Source organism: Columba livia, chromosome 18 (assembly GCF_036013475.1).
Source record: "Columba livia isolate bColLiv1 breed racing homer chromosome 18, bColLiv1.pat.W.v2, whole genome shotgun sequence".
In the NCBI taxonomy this organism is placed as follows: domain Eukaryota; kingdom Metazoa; phylum Chordata; class Aves; order Columbiformes; family Columbidae; genus Columba; species Columba livia.
In genome coordinates, this window is record NC_088619.1 from 9,436,847 (window position 1) to 9,453,824 (window position 16,978).

Consider the following 16,978-nt stretch of genomic DNA (forward strand, 5'->3'; position numbering starts at 1 on the left):
AGAGCATCAGGGGACATGCTGGTTTGGAGATAAAGGAATGCACAGTAGTGCTGCATTGAGAAATCTCTTCATTTAGGAAGATGTTTGCTACAGGTGCTGCTACAGGTGCTCAGGCAAGGTTAGATCCATGTTAGCCATGCATTGCACTGCAAGTCGGGTGTATTCCGGCTGCCTTTCCAACTGCTACAACACAAGACCTCTTCCTCTTGCAGGTCAGCACCGAGCACAGGCCCACCAGATAACTGAGGCGTTGCCTCCAGAAGTCAAGGTCAAAGATGACCTTTCCCTCCCGCCCACCATCAACAGCTATCCTTTCTCCTCCTTCATTAAATCACACTTCCAGGTAGGAGCTCTCTATATCTCTTAATTGCTTTCCCACTGGGGATACACACTAGTTCTAGTAACACCAGGAACAAGCTGTTTCTATATTTGTGTTTCTTTTAGAGGACAGATTTCCCTGCCCCTGGTCAGCCTCTGCAGCACTCCTTAACCCATCTGGATGCTGAAGACCAGGAGAGTGCGCTTGAGATCAACAAACTGGTAAGAGGCATCTTTCTTGACCGGGGCTTTGTTGAAGAACAAGTGGCCATGAGTCAATGTCTTGACACCTTGATATAACAAGATGCTGCTGGTGGGTACTGTTCTTACATGATGTGTTAGCAGAGCAGAATAAATATCTCCTTCTAGACACCAGAGCGGTCTGGCAGAGATCACATGCAGCCCCTTGGGCTTGCTGTGTTTTTGGTGAGGCTTAGACCAGCCATAGACCAGTGGGATCCAAGTGAATTGCCTGAAGATGTAGCCTCAGAATTTGGCAGGGCATATAGGCATTAGAGTGCTAAGCCTTACTTTCCCAGTATTCTAAATTCAGTAGCAATGACAGCATAAGGGAAATCTGTCTTCTCAAGCACTTTTTTATGACTGACAGAGAAGAATAAGTTTAATTTAACTCAGATCTTTTCCATGATGTGTCTTATAGTAAATATGTTGATTGTATCTCAGGCATATGGTTGTGTCAGTACACAACAGGGAACAGTGAACTGTTCTATAATGGCTGGAATGAGGCAGGGACTTTGTCATCAGGAAAACTGCACCTAGAACCGCACCCTCGTTCTGTAGTGTTTGTGTAAGAGGAATGATGTTATTTATTTCACCCCTGTTTATGTGAAACATGCATTTCTTCTTAAAAATAGTAATGTTGGCTCTCTGAAACTGAAATGAGACTTCAGATAATTTCTAAGTAAATCTAGTAATCCTTTTGAGCATTACATGTAATTAAAATAAGCCCATTAGGAAAGGTAATACCTAAAACCAGTCTCTTGTTTTGTCCTAATGGTGCCAATTACAGAAGAGCATAAGCTTCAATAAAATCATGTGAATAGGTTTAAGTAGACTATTATTATTTTCCTGAAGATAAAGGTAATTTTTCTCCATTGCTAATAAAAAATGTAGCTATTTCTTTGGCAAAGGATGTAATGAATAGGGATTTACTACAAAGAATTCCATGAAAACTAAACAACCACCATCTCCTGTTTTTCTTGGTGAATCTCTGACACCTTTACTACCCTTAACCATTTTAAGTGTTGTAGTCTGAGAAGAAATAGGCCATCACTTGTAAATGTTCTTTTCAAAACTGTCCATGGAACATTTCAGAAAAATCTTAATCTAATGACGTATTCAAGTGTAGAGGCTGAAAGAAAATATTCTGTACCTGAGGGTGAGAAATAGAAATTACAAAAGCATCTAAGATCTTGATATGCATAGCCAAGAAGCTGAATCATTGCTCAAGTGAGTTGGTTGAGATACCACATCTCATACTACTTGGTATAATATTAACTACACCGAAGTGTTTTCAACATTCAGTTGTCAGACAGTCTTTGCTCATGTTTGGCGCTCTGAGCTTTTCACAAAGATCAGCTAAGCATAATTTTTTAATGTATTTTTACAGCTAAGCAGCCTGTGGGCTCAGGAACAGTAACAACCAACCTATGGGAACTTGCTTGTGTATCTGAGCTCTGCCCAAAGGGCAAGTCTTTTGCCCAAGAACAAATTCTGAGTTAGAGGCATAACTAAGAAGAGACTGAAGTCATCCTGACTTTTAGTCAGGATCCAGTGTCTATGAACACTGTCTCCCAAATTCCCTAGAACTTAGGTGGCGCACAAAACCCCAAAACAGATCCTGATCTCAGTGTTGGCCACTTTCCTTAGGCCCACAAACGCTGTGGTGTCTACAACCCAGGCTGTCACCTTGCAACAGAATTTAGGACAGAGGGTTACAGCTAGAGCTCTCTTTCTTTTTTTTTTCTTCGGATGCTTCTAGATCTTACGGTTCATTGGTGACAAGAATCTCCGTGGCTGGCAGGAGATACTTCTGGGCAATTACATTGCTGGGAGAGGTTTGAATAATGTTGCTCTGCGCAATGAAATCTTCAGTCAGGTGGTTGCCCAGACCTGGAAGAACCCAGACATGGAGCACAGCCAGCGAGCTTGGGTCCTGATGGCAACTTTGCTGAGCTGCTTTGCCCCTTCACCAGCACTGGAGAAGCCATTGCTGAAGTAAGGAGGAGAAAAGACTTACCTACACTTTCATTAAGGTTAAGAGAGATGAGCAGTGTGTTAACGGCGGTTGCCTTTTCCTAGATTCGTGTCAGATCATGGCCTGGAGGGCTACAATGCTGTTTGCCAGCGCAAGATCTTGACAGCAGCACAGCACACAGAAGTAGATGCTACGTTGTCTCGGGTCTACCCTCCAACTCAGCTGGAGTGGACTGCAAACCAGAGGAGAGGGAGGATGGTGCTGGACGTTCATACCTTTAACGGTAACTCGGGCTTCTGCCCTTCTGCTATCTTCTAGTCCCTAAGGATTTTCCAGTGCAGAAGTCAGCATTCAGAAGATACTTCCCTCTTGTCAGTAAAGAGGGATTGGAATGCTGATTACTTCTGGCTGGTACAACCATGGGGGACACAAGCATCTGAATCTAGATACAAAATTCCCAAACTCTGGGCCTGATGAGACCTGCTGCTCAGGCTGAGGGATGAGATTCATTTGGGTTTGGGCCCATATCAATGGACTTTGTCTTTCTTCCTCCTCAAATATTGACTTATGCTGCCTCTTGAGAGCTCAGAAGCTCTGACATGAACGCAGGACATCCCTCTCTGGCTCCTTGGTGACTGGAGTGCTGGCCCAAGCAAACCAGGACACTGCGAGGATTTTCAGCTCTCAGGTTGGAAACGCCAACCTGTGCCTTCAAACAGTTATTTTGAATGTGAATGTGTTCATGTGGAGCCCTCCATGTGCTCCCAGTCCTCCTGTGCCCCGACTCAGGAGTGTGTGTGACTTTCCAGCTGGACTCTGCCTTGTCCTGCAGAGCTTAGGCGTTGCTTTGCGTCCTGCCAGGGAGGCTGTGTGTACTGACTTTCTTTTCTGTGCTAGAGGAGAAGTTCTCAGCTGAGGTGGAGTCCTGGATGACCGGGGAGCAGTACGCAGGCTGGATCCTGAGTGCAAGGTACTGCCAGAGGATGGGAGAAGATCTAGGGGTGTGAAAGAGGCTGGTTCTGAGGTTCAGACTGGTCAGGGCTGCAGGCTCGAATTTATATGGTCAGATATGGAATTGCTGCTCATTACCCTCTCTGGCTTGTGTTTTCTCCTTCACCCACCTGATCTAGTGGAAGCCATTTCTTCCCATGGCAGGGGAGTTGGAACTAGATGATCTTTAAAATCCCTTCCAACCTAAACCATTATATGATACTATGATTCTACAATTCCACCAGTATGCATAAACTGGGCTGCTTTAGGAACAGAGGAATCACTGGTGTGATCTGTCAGAGCAGCTTCAGAGAAAATATTAATCAAAGAAGACCAAATCTTGAGTGATTCTATTTTTTTTCTTGACCCTGGACACCTAAATGTTGATTCAAACCCTATATCTTAAGGACTAAGACAGGCACAGACAAGGGAAGAGGAAACAGAATGCAGTGTATTCCTTTCTCTCCCTTTCCTCTGCCTGCCTGGACATCTTTTATCTCCTTCCTTTCCCTGTTACCAGTGGCTGTGATAAGAAGTCTCGAGGATGGTCTATCTCCATGTTTACTGGCAACACATGGCAAGACCTGCTGGGCTGTGACTTTGTGCTGGACCTCATTGGAGAGATGGAGGAGTTCAGCAACCTCAGCAGCCCCTCCTCAGCTGAGTACCCTATCACTCCTGTAACGGACAGAAGCTTCCTCCAGGGCTCCGACCTGGATTCGTGAGTCACCTCATCCTCCTGCCCCACCACTTGTGGCCCTGTTGCCCAGTGGCTTGTCTTTCTCTCGGCACTCTGTGCTGTCCTCATCTCATTTTCTTCTTCAACAGGATCCCTCCTGCTCCAGGCATCCGGGCCCCTACCTTCCCACCGCCGAGCCTGCCTCCAGAATTTGGCAATCACTATCCAGGTGAGCTCTTGCCTAGGATGGTGGATGGCTCTGGGAAGGGCTAGAGGGGCCCCAGACAGGGAATTGGAGCAGAAGGGGAAACAGGTGATTCTTCTTGGATGTAGAGCAAGGGCTCCACTCCAAAACATGACTGTCTAATGGGGACCTGCCTTGTCACCAGTCTTCTCTCTGCTCTTAGATCCAAGATTCAGAGATGACTCGAGGACTCCTGTAGGCTTGGATCACTATGTGGATGATCTTTTCAGCCCTGTGCTGCATCAAAGCTCAAGAGCATCAGTAGGTTTCTTTTGATGTTCCCTTCTTCTTTCTCTCTGCAGCTCTCCTGTCCCTGTGCATCCCTCCAGCCTGTCTCTGCCTATTCACTCTGCCTCTTCTCAACTCAGATATGCCTTTGAATGGCTCTCCCCCTGTGAAGTCTATCTTTCTGAGCTCAGATAACTCTGTTTTTTCTTGATGCAGGATATGGAGAGCAGGGAGAGTCTGACTGGACGCATGAAAGGAGGTGGGAAGATTGGACCCACACAGAGAGGAATCTTTCCTTCCACAGGTCTGTAAGGGGATGGGGACAGCTGGCAGCACCTGTGGTGTTACATAAGGTTCAGTGAGCACAAGTCAGGGAGTCCCTTAAATACTAATTATTGCATGGGCTCAACTGATTAATGAAGAGCATTGGTCTTTAACGTATGTCGTCAGAAATTGCACTCCTTACTCTCAGGTGCTGGGAGACATGCTTTGGGGAAGGTGAGGGTACCACCTTTATTCTGCTTTTAATTTATGTCTTGAGTTGGTCTCAGGGTCAAGGCAACAGGTAGCTTGCTTCTGACCCAGACCACCTCTTCCCTGGGCCAATAATTGTGGGTCCTGTATTCGCCTTCTATTCACCTTGTGCTTTCATGAAATAGTTGCTGCTTTTCTCAGGAGAGGATTTTAATCTTTCTTATTGCTTCCTTACAGACTTTCCCATCATCTCTAGCTATTCCTTGGGTTAGTAAGTCTGAACCCTGCACAGGTTCTGGTTTGTGTGTTTGGTTTCTTTACTTTTCTTCATTTCTGTGGAGCTAAGACTCAGGAATTTTCAGTAGGGTGGAGTCAAACACCAATATATTAATGGCATTGAGAAATCCGCGTGTGTAGGAACACACCCAGCTGTTTCAGAAAGGTGGGGAATGTCCTGTTCAGATCATTACTGACACTGGGAGTATTTTTGGCTATTGTGGGGGCTCTGGGGCATGACAAACCCTGTCGCAGATCACTGGCCTGAGGCCAGTCTGTCACTTATGTGGCTACTTGTATCATTGTGGGATGTGATGGTCCCTCCATGGCATCCCTGGGCCATTCTCACTGGCAATGACTCCATGATTCAGTAGACCTGTGCTGTGTGCTGACTCCCTCCTAGCTCAGACTGATCTCCGTGCCCCTTGCTCTGATGGCTTTGCCCTCAGCAGGATTTCTGTTTTGTGGCTTGATTACCGGGACCAGAGGAATTCCTTTGTCCACACAGTTCCTTCACATGATACACAATGCCACCCATGACACAGGGCTTGTTCATTCACTCTTGCTACCTGCTGCAAAGAGACCAATATGGATGTGGCAGTCCCAGAGATCTTTACCCAAACCTCAAGAGGAGCCCTTTTCTGTAACCATACATAGGAATTATTTATATGCTTAGTCATGAAGGATGGTGGTGTCCTAAGATATGCTGCAGAAGCAGGATCTGGATCCTGTTATTGTAAACTCTTGCAGGCCACACATTTCTGTTTGGTTTCCATTTTTCACCTGAGTTTTGCAGTGTCCTGTGTGTGTGTGAAATAAACGGTTGGTGCATGTGGGGAGAACCAGCCTATGCGTTGAGTTCTGTGGGGATTCATCAGGGCTTTCTGATCTAGGATTCCCCAAAAGCACCGTGCATGTGGCCTTTTGCCTCTAGGCTTCTCTGGAATGACTCAAGTGCCAGTTTACCAGCCCATGCCTTCCATGATGGGGATGCCTATGATGCCAGCAGCTGGCGGGGTTGCACCTATGCCAGGTAATAACAGTGTTTCAATAACTATACAGGGGATAGGAGCGTGGGTGTTGTAATGGAACCTGTGCGTTTGAACGTCAGGCGAGGTGCACAGTGAGCGCTCATCGCTGATGCTCAGGCACCATGGGGAACCATCGCCTGTAAGTGTTTGCAGACATGTGTGTCTTCCACAGCCATGGTCATGCCGCAGCCTGTGGTTCCAGCTGTAGATGCCAGTCAGTTAGCAGCACAACAGCAAGCCTTTATCAACCAGCAAGCCATGCTCATGGTGAGTGGAAGGGACTGGCTGGGAGGGGCCTAGGAACTGGGGAAAAACAATGCACTGGTGTATGTGCTGCCCTCCTGCCGTTAGGCCTGCTCTGTAACACTCTGTGCTTATGTCCTGGAGATTAGTTATGTAAAGTTGAGATTATTTAAGACTGCAGAAGAGGGAACCCCCTTTTTTGCCATTTGTGTACATGGGAACACCATAGGTGAGTGAGTAGCAGGGACAAGAGCAGGCCCCAAGAAGCCTCAACTGTAATTCCCATGTGGTTTTAGGATGTGATTTGCTACAGATCTGCAGTGTTCTGGTTTCTGTACAAGTCCTTGTGAGTGCATGGAAGTCCCAGCTCTCTCACTGGTAGCTGAGTCTTTTGGGTGCTGTTAGGAGCTCTGCATCCTTGGCCGGGTGGGAGCAGACTCATGGACACGCCTTGTCCCATAACACTGGGAAATATACAGTTGACTATATAGGTGTTCGATGATTACTAGTGAAAGAATGGGACAGCCTGAGTGATGGCTGGTGTTCTTGTGTAGCCTAGAGCTCATGGACATCGCAATTCTTTCCTCCAGGCACAGCAGATGACTCTTCAAGCCATGAGCATTTCCCAGCAACAGCAGCAGCAACAGCAGCAGCAACAACAGCGGTGGCAACCACCTCTCACGAGCTCAAAGCCAAGAGTCTCAAGTCCACCACGAGCCCAAGCCCCAGCTCCAGCCTCAGCCCCGGTCCCAGCCACTTTCCCAAAACCCAAGAAGCCTCCCAGCAGCCAGAATGCTGCACCACCACCACCAAAGGCTCCAGAACCACCCGCCAAGGCAGAAGAATCGGTATGAGAAACAAACAGTGGTGGTGAATTTGATTTGAATGTCACGATTTGTGTTTGCTCTGCTTCCCTTTCAGCGTGGCAGTGGTTTGGCAGAGAGCAGAGAGCTATGCTTACCTGCGATACTGATGCCTTTCAGACTCTGCTTGCTGAGTCTTTAAGACACAGGATTAAATGGTGGCATTAGCTCTGTGGAGCTTTGGCTGCAGTGTTGGCCAGTTAATTCCCAGCTGATCTGATTTTTGCCACAGGAAAATTCATCACTCTTGAGTTCTTTTTCTTCCAGCAAGCTGTCTTTGGCCTCTAACATACTTTCTCTGGACTTGGTTGATGATTCCTTGGGTCAGAGACTGATCTCTTGGGACAATTCCAGATGGGGACAAGTTCTAGATCAGAACTTGGCAAGGGAAGATCACCTCTGAACTTAAGTGCACTATGGTATCTGCTGGCCAGTGCTAACTAGCATGTTGTGAATTGCTTGCAGGTTTATGACTACACGGAAGATGAGTACGAGTACTCCAACAGTGAAGATGATGACTATCCTCGGGAAACTTTCCAGCAGAAGAGAGAATATTTTCAAAAGATGGGTGAGCATCTACCACATCCTGCGACCTCCCTGGCATAATGAGGTGTTCTTGTCTCCCTGTCTGGAACCTAGCTAATACCTGCAGGAGCTGCTGGTGCTGTGTAGGAGCAGGAGTTTTGGGAGCCCACTCAGCTGGCTACAATTCAGATTGTGAGGGGTTGTGTTGCCAGTTTTCTAGAAATCTTTGGGTTTGTGACTGCCACACCCTCCTTTTTTTCCGGAAAGCATAGGCTTCGGCTGACTGATGCTAGGGTGGGAACCACCCCATTAGTGCTAGGTTTTGGCTGTGGGTTTAACTAGCTCAAGTCCTCCTTTCTATGCAGGAGAGCAAGAGATCCGAGTAAAGAAAGTCAGGCCTCCTTCCAAGACCTGGACGCCTCCAGCAAATCCTGAGCCAAAGCAGGAGGAGAAGAAGGAAGAGGAGCAGGAGAAGAAGGAAGAGGAGCAGGAGAAGAGGGAAGAAGAGAAGCCCAGCCCTAAAGCAGAAGCAGGTAAGATGCTGTGCAGTGGGGCCCCAAGCAGGCTGACAAACAGGAGCTTTCCAGGAGCATCAGGCCAGGCAATACCCAGAGAAGGAAAGGGTCTGGCTCTTATGGGAATCTGCATCTTGACCGGAGAGGAGAAGAGAGAGGAAGGCCTAAGCTTTGAGAAGTGGGATCCCAAAGCAACGCTGGGGAAGGCCATAGCCAGTCAGCATAGGTGTGAAAGAGATGGAGCTTCAAATGAGACAAAGCAATTTCTCCTGTGTCTTTGCTGGTCTGTTGGTTAAAGTTGTCATCCCCAACAGCTCCTGCTGCCCCTTTGCCACCTCCTGCGCCAAACACAAAAAAGCAGAGGCCAAAAGCGAAGAAGGAGCCACCTGTAGTGAAGCCTTCAGGCCCTGAGTCGCGACCTGCACCCAGCCGGGAGATCCGGAACATCATCAAAATGTACCAGAGCAGGCCAGCCCCTGAGCCCCAGCCTATCGAGCCCATCAGGTGAGAGTGGGAGCCACCCCGGTGGGCAGGAAGGAGTTGAATGGCACTATAGCCCAGAACTGCCACATGGCTCCATTGTGGCCACAGCCCCTCTGCAGCCCCTGTTAACTATGTTCCACATTTCCTTGCAGGAGAGTGCCCAAGCCATTTATAAAGAAGAATGACCCCAAAAATGAGGCTCTGGCCAAGCTGGGAATGATGAACCTCCCATCTCCCAAATCAGTGAGTTCTTTGTTTTCCAGTCACCTAAGAACTGAGCCAAGAGAGCCTGTATGTCCAACCGTTTGGGAGCTACCTGGTAGTGCAGTAGCAGCCAGGTGATTTCTTCTTGGGTGAACTCACACCATGGGGCTGTCCATGCTAGGCTGGGTTCCAGTCTGTGAAGTCACTTGAGGTCCTGGAGAAAAGGCTTTGGAGCAGCAAATTCTATTGTGGTATGTTTAAGACTGATCTGAAAGCAAGCGACTCATATTCCCCACATTTGGCACCAAGGTCTTGACTCATTAGTATCTTTTCTTCCCCCTTCCCAACTGGAGGATTCTATCTCACATACTTGGTTCTCTGCACCTTTGTTTGCTTAATCTTCATCTGTTTGTAGATCATGTGCTGATTTGAAAGTCCTGGTACCCCTATTCACACAGAACTTGCTTCTAGGGTTGGACTACCGCCCTAGGGATGATTTGTAACAGCAGTGTCAGGACAGAGCACAGTAATGCAGAGCAAAACCATTTGACCCATCCATTCTGTCCTGCAGCCATCCCCGATGCCACAAGAGAAGAAAACACCTCCACCTCTCAAGCCCAAGCCGGGCACATCTTCCAGCTCTATCAAGGAGAAGCAGTTGCCTCTCCTGTCAGTCTTCAGCGGGGAGAGTACCCCACCAGGTGCCCAGGCCCCTCCTTCTCCCCCTCCTGCCCCACCACTGCCTTCGCCTCCCCCGCCTGGGAACCAAGGCTCTCAGGACTCCACAGGGAAGGGTGAGTATCGACTTCACCCAAATGGGATTTGGTAGCAGGGGCGGGGGGGAGAGGATGGGGTCAGAATCAGTCCTGTGGCCTCAGAGAGTCACAGCTCATGTTCTGTCATCGGCCAGCTGGCCAACGACTGGATGGGCTGTGTGAAATCAAAGAAGCTGTCACAGTTCCAGTCTGGCCCAGCACTCAGTGTGGCACTTCCCAGCTCTTCCCTTTCTTCCCAGCGCAGTGCAGCATGTCAGGCACATATGATGAAGGAGGAGCTGGCTTCCTCTGAAAAATGCAGCTAAAACCAGAAAGGACCTTTGGGCTACAGCTTATCAAGGTCCAGTTCACAATATATTTTATTGCTTATCTGAAGCATAAATACTTTAGCAAATTGCAATTCAATGGATGGACTTCAGACAGGTGAGGAATGGGAAGCCACGTGTTTTATCTTCTAGAGCCTCTGGAGAGTCTTTAGAGACAGACTGAGGAATGAGGCAATGTTTCTCAGAGAGCTAATGAGAGCCTGAGAGACTTTGGACAATGGCCATACAAGGAGTGTCTGGGTGCTGTACCTGAAAAATGGCATAGCTAATGTTTCTCAGCAGGAGATTGGAAGTGTTATTCAGTCCTAGGCTTTGCCTCTGAATTGCAGTGGGAGCCTGGCCTGGAGCCTTAATTCATTTTATACTTTGCTGCTGTTTTGGAGACATGTACCAATATATTTCAAGCTGTTTAAAACTCTTGTCAGGATCACATAACATGCAATGAACAGTCAGTCAAGCACATTACTGCAGGACTCCATCCTGCATCAGTTTCCCTGGTATGAAATCACGCCCCTGTTTCACTCCCCCTCTCACTTAAAAAAATTGATCTTTAGGAAGTCCTATGAAAGTAAATGAAAATAACTGCATTAGCTTGAAAAGTCCCTACTTGCTTTTGAATAGGAATGTAGAAATAGCTTAACTGAACTACTACATTTCTCGATTATCTATGATGACTGTTTTGTGCATGTGTTCACGTTAGCTGATCACTGACCTTCAAGAGGGTTCTTGGCAGTTATCTTCAGTCAGGAACATGGCACTGTCCCCTTTCTCTCAGTAGGTCCTTGGCAGGTGAGCCTGTAGTCAGCAAAACCCATCTTCACTGCTTTTCCTCTTCACACAGACTCTACTGTAACAGTAGCAGATGATGATGGTATCAAGACCCAGTTGTACAAGCTTGCTACCAGTGTCAGCTTTTCCTATGACAACCCTGCCTGGAAAATCTTTCTGCGTAAAGAGGTACAATTAGTGAGCTGAGGGCTGGCTATGGGGGAGGGAACTGATCCCACATTTAATTAAAATAATTTTTTGCACACAGTGTGATATAAGAGCATAAAAATAGTTCTGGGAGGAGTCAGAGGCAGGGGATCTGGGTCCTACTCTGGTGCCTTAGTTTCCCACCCTGTCCTTTCCTTCCCCTGTAAAGCACTGAAAGATCTACAAATGAAGTAAATTTGTTTTTACCTGGTGCTTTCCTTTTCAAATAGTACAAATGTGTTTAAAACTGTGTATTGGAGAGTGCACTGAACTGACCAGGGTTCATCCCAGGGTCTCACCACTTTACTTTTGGTCCTTTGCTCCCAGTCCTTCTGTTTACATTCACAGTGTCTATTCTCTGCCTGCCCTTAGCGATGGACTCACTCCTCTCCAGCAGTAAGACCTGTGGATTACAAAACATCCCTGGGGAGCTATTTCTGCAACATCTGTAAACATCTGTAACATTACTATTGTTTTTATCCTCCTCTTGCAGGTGTTTTACCCTAAAGAAAATTTCAGTCACCCTTACTGTCTGAACTTGCTGTGCCAACAGGTACGTACTGGTGTGTGACTCAAGGCCTGTTGTCTCTCTGTTTGGGGACAGAAGACTCCATAATGACATTGCTTAAGTTGCCTTTGCTTCTGCATCCCTAGCAGTGTTAGTTTCTTCTCCAGGTCCATCCGGTCAAGTGCCTGCTCACTCCTCTCAAACTCGGTCTGTTTAACAGCTTCAGATGCTCCAACACACTCAGATGTGGCCTTTTCAATGGAATTCTCTGTTTCCTTCCTCTGCAGATCCTGCGTGACACCTTCTCCGATTCCTGTCTTCGGATCTCCAGGGAGGAGAAGCGCAAGATGAAAGACCTGCTGAGTAATTAACAGCCCCATCATCCCTTTCTCCCTGGGCCCATCCCAGCTTTTGATTTGAAGTGACAAACCAGCCTCCAAGCCCTTTCAGGCAGGACTTAGGACAGAGGAGAAATGTTTGTTACTGCATCAATAAAGCACATCTGTGTGCGCTGTGTAGTGCAGTGTAGGAACGTTTGTTTATTCTAAATGGCCAGAAAATGGCCCTGAAATTTCTCTGAGCCAGAAACACTTAATTCTGGCATGTTTACTGTGGGAAGAGGAAACTGAGGCCCAAGGATGGGATTTTGAGTTGTCTCAAAATCCACAGGAGCTTCATGTTAAGGGGGAGAGAAACTAGTATTAGGCTGGTGTGTGCAAGTAATGTGGTATGGTTTTGCCTCTGCACGTTCTTTGTTGCTCTGCTGGGGAGGACTGGTGGGAATGAGTCCCTGGGCAGAGGAAGGCTTGGCCATCTTTGTTTTACTGATAAAGTATCTGCTTTGTATCCTTTCTAGTGGAGTTCCGAGTTGGCAATGATGTCCAGTCCATTCAGGAGGATGGGATAAAGAAGAGGATTGTATTGGCTGCTCGGGATAACTGGGCTAACTATTTCTCCCGCCTTTTCCCAGTTCACGTGAGTCTTAATCTTCTCACCAGACCCTGGACTTGCTTTGGCTGTGTGGCTCTAGTTCACCTGGGATCTCTTTCTGTCTCCCTGCCTGGCCATACTTCACTCATTCTTCTGAGTCTCCTTTACCCGGGTTTGACACCTCTGTCAGCCCAGGACCTCCTTCATGGTACATATGGTGGCATCTTCTTCCCCTGCTGCATCCTGTCCAGGTGGGATGGAGCTTTTGATGTTCTTTGCTGCACTTCCCTTACAGGGTGAAAATGGAAGTGATGTCCAGATCCTGGGTGTTTCTCACCGGGGCATGCGGCTGCTGAAGGTCGTGAAAGCAGCTGGCTATAATCCTGAGCACCTGAAGATTCTTCACAGCTACAGGTGAGCAAAAGGGCACTGATTGCTGCAGGATGATGATTGGTCATTTGCAGGATGTTTCAGAGTGTAGGAGACAGACTGAACAGGTGAGCTGAAAATCGTCTGGTTGTGCTGTGCTCTCTGGTATTGTCCCAGGCCAGTTGTGACTCACTGACCTTCCTTCTAATGACTCTGGCCTTTTCCTTTCCTTCCTACCTTATGCTTTGCTTGCAATAAGTGAGCGCTAGGTGTGAGTCAGCTCCATGCTTGTCATCAGAAGGGAGGTCCTCAGGGTGGCATGGTGAAAGCCATGAGCAGCCTACGCTGCTGCTACTGTTGTAACACAATGCTGGTGAATGGTCACCCTCTGGAGCCTGCTGAGGCCTGTCTCCATTCCCAGTCCTTGGAATGAGCTCCAATCGCCACATGCTGCATCCCCAGTTCTGGCAGAAGGAGCCTGAGCAAGCTGGCTGTGTTCTCAGCTTTGCAGATGTGCTGTCAGTGGAACTGAAGGGCAGCAATGGCCTGGAGTTCTCTCTGAAGACAGAGCAGCTCTTCCTGCACTCTCCGAAGGCTCCGTGCATCAAGGCCATGGTGGAACTCTTCATCCAGGAGCTGAGGCAGGTGAGAGAGTGGCTGTAGTGAAACAGGGAATGAAGGTGGTTTCCCACACGGACATGAGAGGGTCCATGGGATGATATAGTCTGAGTCCTTCACATCCTGAGAATGAGATTAGACCACCCCATCACTTTTTTTTCCCCAGGACACCAACTACGTTGTTGCTCTGCGCAGCTACATCACGGATGACAAGAGCCTTCTTAGCTTCAAGAAGGGTGATCTCATTGAGTTACTGCCTATGCAAGGCGTGGAGCCAGGTGAGGGAGTTTGTTGAGATTGGCAGGAGAGGTGGGGACTGGATTCAAGGCCCTGCTGGACCCATGGTGCCCAGGAGCTCTACAAGCTGCTGTCAAGCAAACGAGAGGAAATCAGACTGTTTTGGGCTGGCATAGTCACCTCCAGCTCTACGATTCTCTGATGGTGGCTCACCTAGTCCTAGCTGCCAGTTACAGAGGACGCAGAAAAGCCTGGTCAGAGTGTGCTGCTCTCCTTTGCCTGCAGGCTGCTTCACTGCTCATTTCTCTTGGTAGCTGCCGCGGTTCTTGACTCTTTCTTCACTATTTCTGCAGGCTGGCAGTTCGGCTCCACTGGTGGCCGCTGTGGTATCTTCCCCACCAGCCTGGTGCAACTGGCTGCAGCCCCTGATTACCTCAGCACCAGCATGGACAGATGTGGAGAGCTGCGGAAGGGCGTGAAAGCTTCCTCAGAGAGCAGGGACAACAGCAAAGAGGTGAGTTGTCCTTGGGGAGCTGACAGGGGACATGGACAAGTTCTGTGGGAGCTGCCAGAGTGCATCTGCAGCCCCAGTAGTGTCTGATGTCCAAGGCCAGAGGAAAGAAAATGACTGCTTAATCTTTGCAGATAGACACTCAAATTACAGTATTACAGTGGGAGCGGGAGGCACCACACACTGATGAGGCCTTCCCAGGTCTGGCAGGTGAGGAGAATACACACTGCAGTTCCTCAGCTGACTTTTCAGGGTGGGTTTGTTGCCTGTCTCTGCAGAGTTCTGTTCCCAGCCTGACATCAGAACCCAGCAGCACCATGTTAGTCCCTGCCGGTGATCACTACACCATGATGGACTTTGCCGCAGCCTACTTCCGAGAGGCTCGCTCCCTGTGAGTAGGCTGTGAACCTTCCTGAAAAGGCATATGCAGGACCAAGCCATTTCTGGGGATACTTCTTAGGTTGCATTTTCTCTCTCCTCTGTCTAGGCAGGGACTGAAGGGAACACCTGCTGAGAAGAAAAGTGCAGCTGAGCTGGTCCAACACACCAAGGTGAGCCCAGTCTCTCTCCTTGGCTACAGCCAGAACCTCAGCTCCAGCGCTGCCTCCAGCTTTGTCCCTACATGGCAAAAGCACAGAGGGCAGATCCTTGGCTGCAGTCTCTGGAGGAGTGTGGGTGGCCTCTGCTCCTCAGTGCTGCCTGCAAGATACTGGGAGCTTGTGTCATTTGTGAAGCCTGCAGCACAGCTCTCCGTGATCTGTCTCCTCATCTTACCCTCGTATTCTGACCCTGCAGGTCCCACTCCAGGAGTCTTTGCTCCGGTACTCTGACAGTGAGCTGAATGAGCTTGCTACGAAGAACTTCAAGAGTAAGTATCTCCCTAGGACACAACACTGCAGAGGCTGGAGTGGGGGCGAGTGGGATGGTGTTGATGGCATCACGTAGGCATCACAGAGCCCAGAGCAGGAAACAAAAGCTGTGAGAGGAGGGGCCCTTTTAAGACATTTCTCTAGTTAATAACCACTTTTGTCCCTGCTGGAAGCATCCGGGAAAATGCACTATGTTCTTGGACACTTTGCACTTGATGCACACACTACCTGGGTTGATGCCCCACTGCGTACATGTCCAGTGCGAGCCTGGAGAAGAAAAGCTTTCAGGACATTTTCTAGTCTGCTGCCTGCCCCATGGCAGGATCGCTTCTGCTAAGACCTAAGTGCCAGCCTTTGCTTTGCAGCTCTGATGCGGTTCATGGGAGATCAACCAAAGCTCAAGAACCAGAATGATGTTGAATGCATCTATGAAATCCTTCAGGTTTGTGATGGGAATGAAGGGCCAAAATCTTGCTGGGAAGGGAGAGAGCAGGGAGAGCCATAATGCAACCTCCCATGTGAGAGAGGGAGCTGAAACAGAGAGGCTAATTGAAAAACAGGAGCATTTGCATGTAAATGGTTTTCCTGGACATCACTGTCTGGATGAGGGTATAACCTGCCTCTCTTTTGGGCCTAGACAGCACTACAGACCAGACATTGCAAAGTCCAATCTTTAAGCCACATTGGCAGGGCTCTGGAGCTGGGAGAGGAAGGGCACGAAGACAACCTGAGGCCTCTCTGGCCTCATCTTCTCTCTGACACTGTCTTCTCCTCTCTGAATGCAGCTTTGCAAGGAGAAGGAGAGTCTGCATGATGAAGTGTACTGCCAGGTCATCAAACAGGTCACCCACAACCCTAACCAGTGAGTACCAGCACTATCAGCTCCTGTGCTTGCACAGACAGAGGGGAACTGCCTGCATGGACAGCTGGACCAGGGCAGAGGCTGCCCTGTAATGATGCGTTATCCTCAGCTGCTCAGTTATTGGGACTTTTGCTGAGCACTCGGGTGATTTAGCCAGTTGCTGGGTTTGGTTTTTTCACTTCACAGGATGTTTGTCCTTGTATCTGTGGCTGCTGATATGTCTGGGCACTGGTAAACATTCCTGGTAGCTCCCGGCCATGGTGCTGCTCAGAGCCCTGATTTCCTCATCACAGCCCTAGGGAACTGACACAACACTTAGGACTGGCTTGACCCCACACTGCCCTGCGATATGGTTGCAGTGACATCAGAGTGACCTTGACTACTCCCATTCTTTGTTTGCTGTTGGAATAACTGAGTAGATCCCTTCCTCAGCATAAGAAACCTCTGACCAGGGGCCACACCTCATTTTCTGCCACCTCCCAAAAGTGTTCAGAAGGGCAGAGCCTCACTTTGAGCTGCTTGGAGCAGAAATTGTCTTGTTCCAAGGTGCCCACAGTTCTTTCTGTCCTGCAGGGAGAGCGTGCTGCGCGGCTGGTTGCTCCTAAACCTGCTAACTGGATACTTCCTCCCCTCCAACATCCTAATGCCCTATGCCACCAAGTTTCTGCAGCTAGCCAGCAGTGATCCATCCAGCACCCACCATGGT

At 48.6% G+C, this 16,978-nt stretch overlaps 1 protein-coding gene across 2 annotated transcripts in view; it reads left to right on the forward strand.

Annotated features, from left to right (window-relative positions):
* LOC102087448 (unconventional myosin-XVB) overlaps window positions 1-16,978 on the forward strand; it is a 29,093-nt gene that overhangs the window by 5,877 nt on the left and 6,238 nt on the right. For both annotated transcript variants that reach the window (XM_065034084.1, XM_065034085.1), the window contains 31 exons: window positions 213-343; window positions 445-540; window positions 2,321-2,556; window positions 2,641-2,819; window positions 3,434-3,506; window positions 4,047-4,247; window positions 4,355-4,434; window positions 4,613-4,710; window positions 4,894-4,981; window positions 6,362-6,460; window positions 6,631-6,725; window positions 7,292-7,549; window positions 8,030-8,132; window positions 8,455-8,622; window positions 8,919-9,108; window positions 9,240-9,330; window positions 9,863-10,085; window positions 11,235-11,350; window positions 11,862-11,921; window positions 12,164-12,239; window positions 12,733-12,851; window positions 13,102-13,220; window positions 13,679-13,820; window positions 13,960-14,071; window positions 14,384-14,544; window positions 14,820-14,932; window positions 15,029-15,092; window positions 15,337-15,409; window positions 15,776-15,852; window positions 16,196-16,272; window positions 16,846-16,976. In XM_065034084.1, the coding sequence (XP_064890156.1) occupies window positions 213-343; window positions 445-540; window positions 2,321-2,556; window positions 2,641-2,819; window positions 3,434-3,506; window positions 4,047-4,247; window positions 4,355-4,434; window positions 4,613-4,710; window positions 4,894-4,981; window positions 6,362-6,460; window positions 6,631-6,725; window positions 7,292-7,549; window positions 8,030-8,132; window positions 8,455-8,622; window positions 8,919-9,108; window positions 9,240-9,330; window positions 9,863-10,085; window positions 11,235-11,350; window positions 11,862-11,921; window positions 12,164-12,239; window positions 12,733-12,851; window positions 13,102-13,220; window positions 13,679-13,820; window positions 13,960-14,071; window positions 14,384-14,544; window positions 14,820-14,932; window positions 15,029-15,092; window positions 15,337-15,409; window positions 15,776-15,852; window positions 16,196-16,272; window positions 16,846-16,976 (3,849 nt within the window). The remainder of the gene's footprint in view (window positions 1-212; window positions 344-444; window positions 541-2,320; window positions 2,557-2,640; window positions 2,820-3,433; window positions 3,507-4,046; window positions 4,248-4,354; window positions 4,435-4,612; window positions 4,711-4,893; window positions 4,982-6,361; window positions 6,461-6,630; window positions 6,726-7,291; window positions 7,550-8,029; window positions 8,133-8,454; window positions 8,623-8,918; window positions 9,109-9,239; window positions 9,331-9,862; window positions 10,086-11,234; window positions 11,351-11,861; window positions 11,922-12,163; window positions 12,240-12,732; window positions 12,852-13,101; window positions 13,221-13,678; window positions 13,821-13,959; window positions 14,072-14,383; window positions 14,545-14,819; window positions 14,933-15,028; window positions 15,093-15,336; window positions 15,410-15,775; window positions 15,853-16,195; window positions 16,273-16,845; window positions 16,977-16,978) is intronic.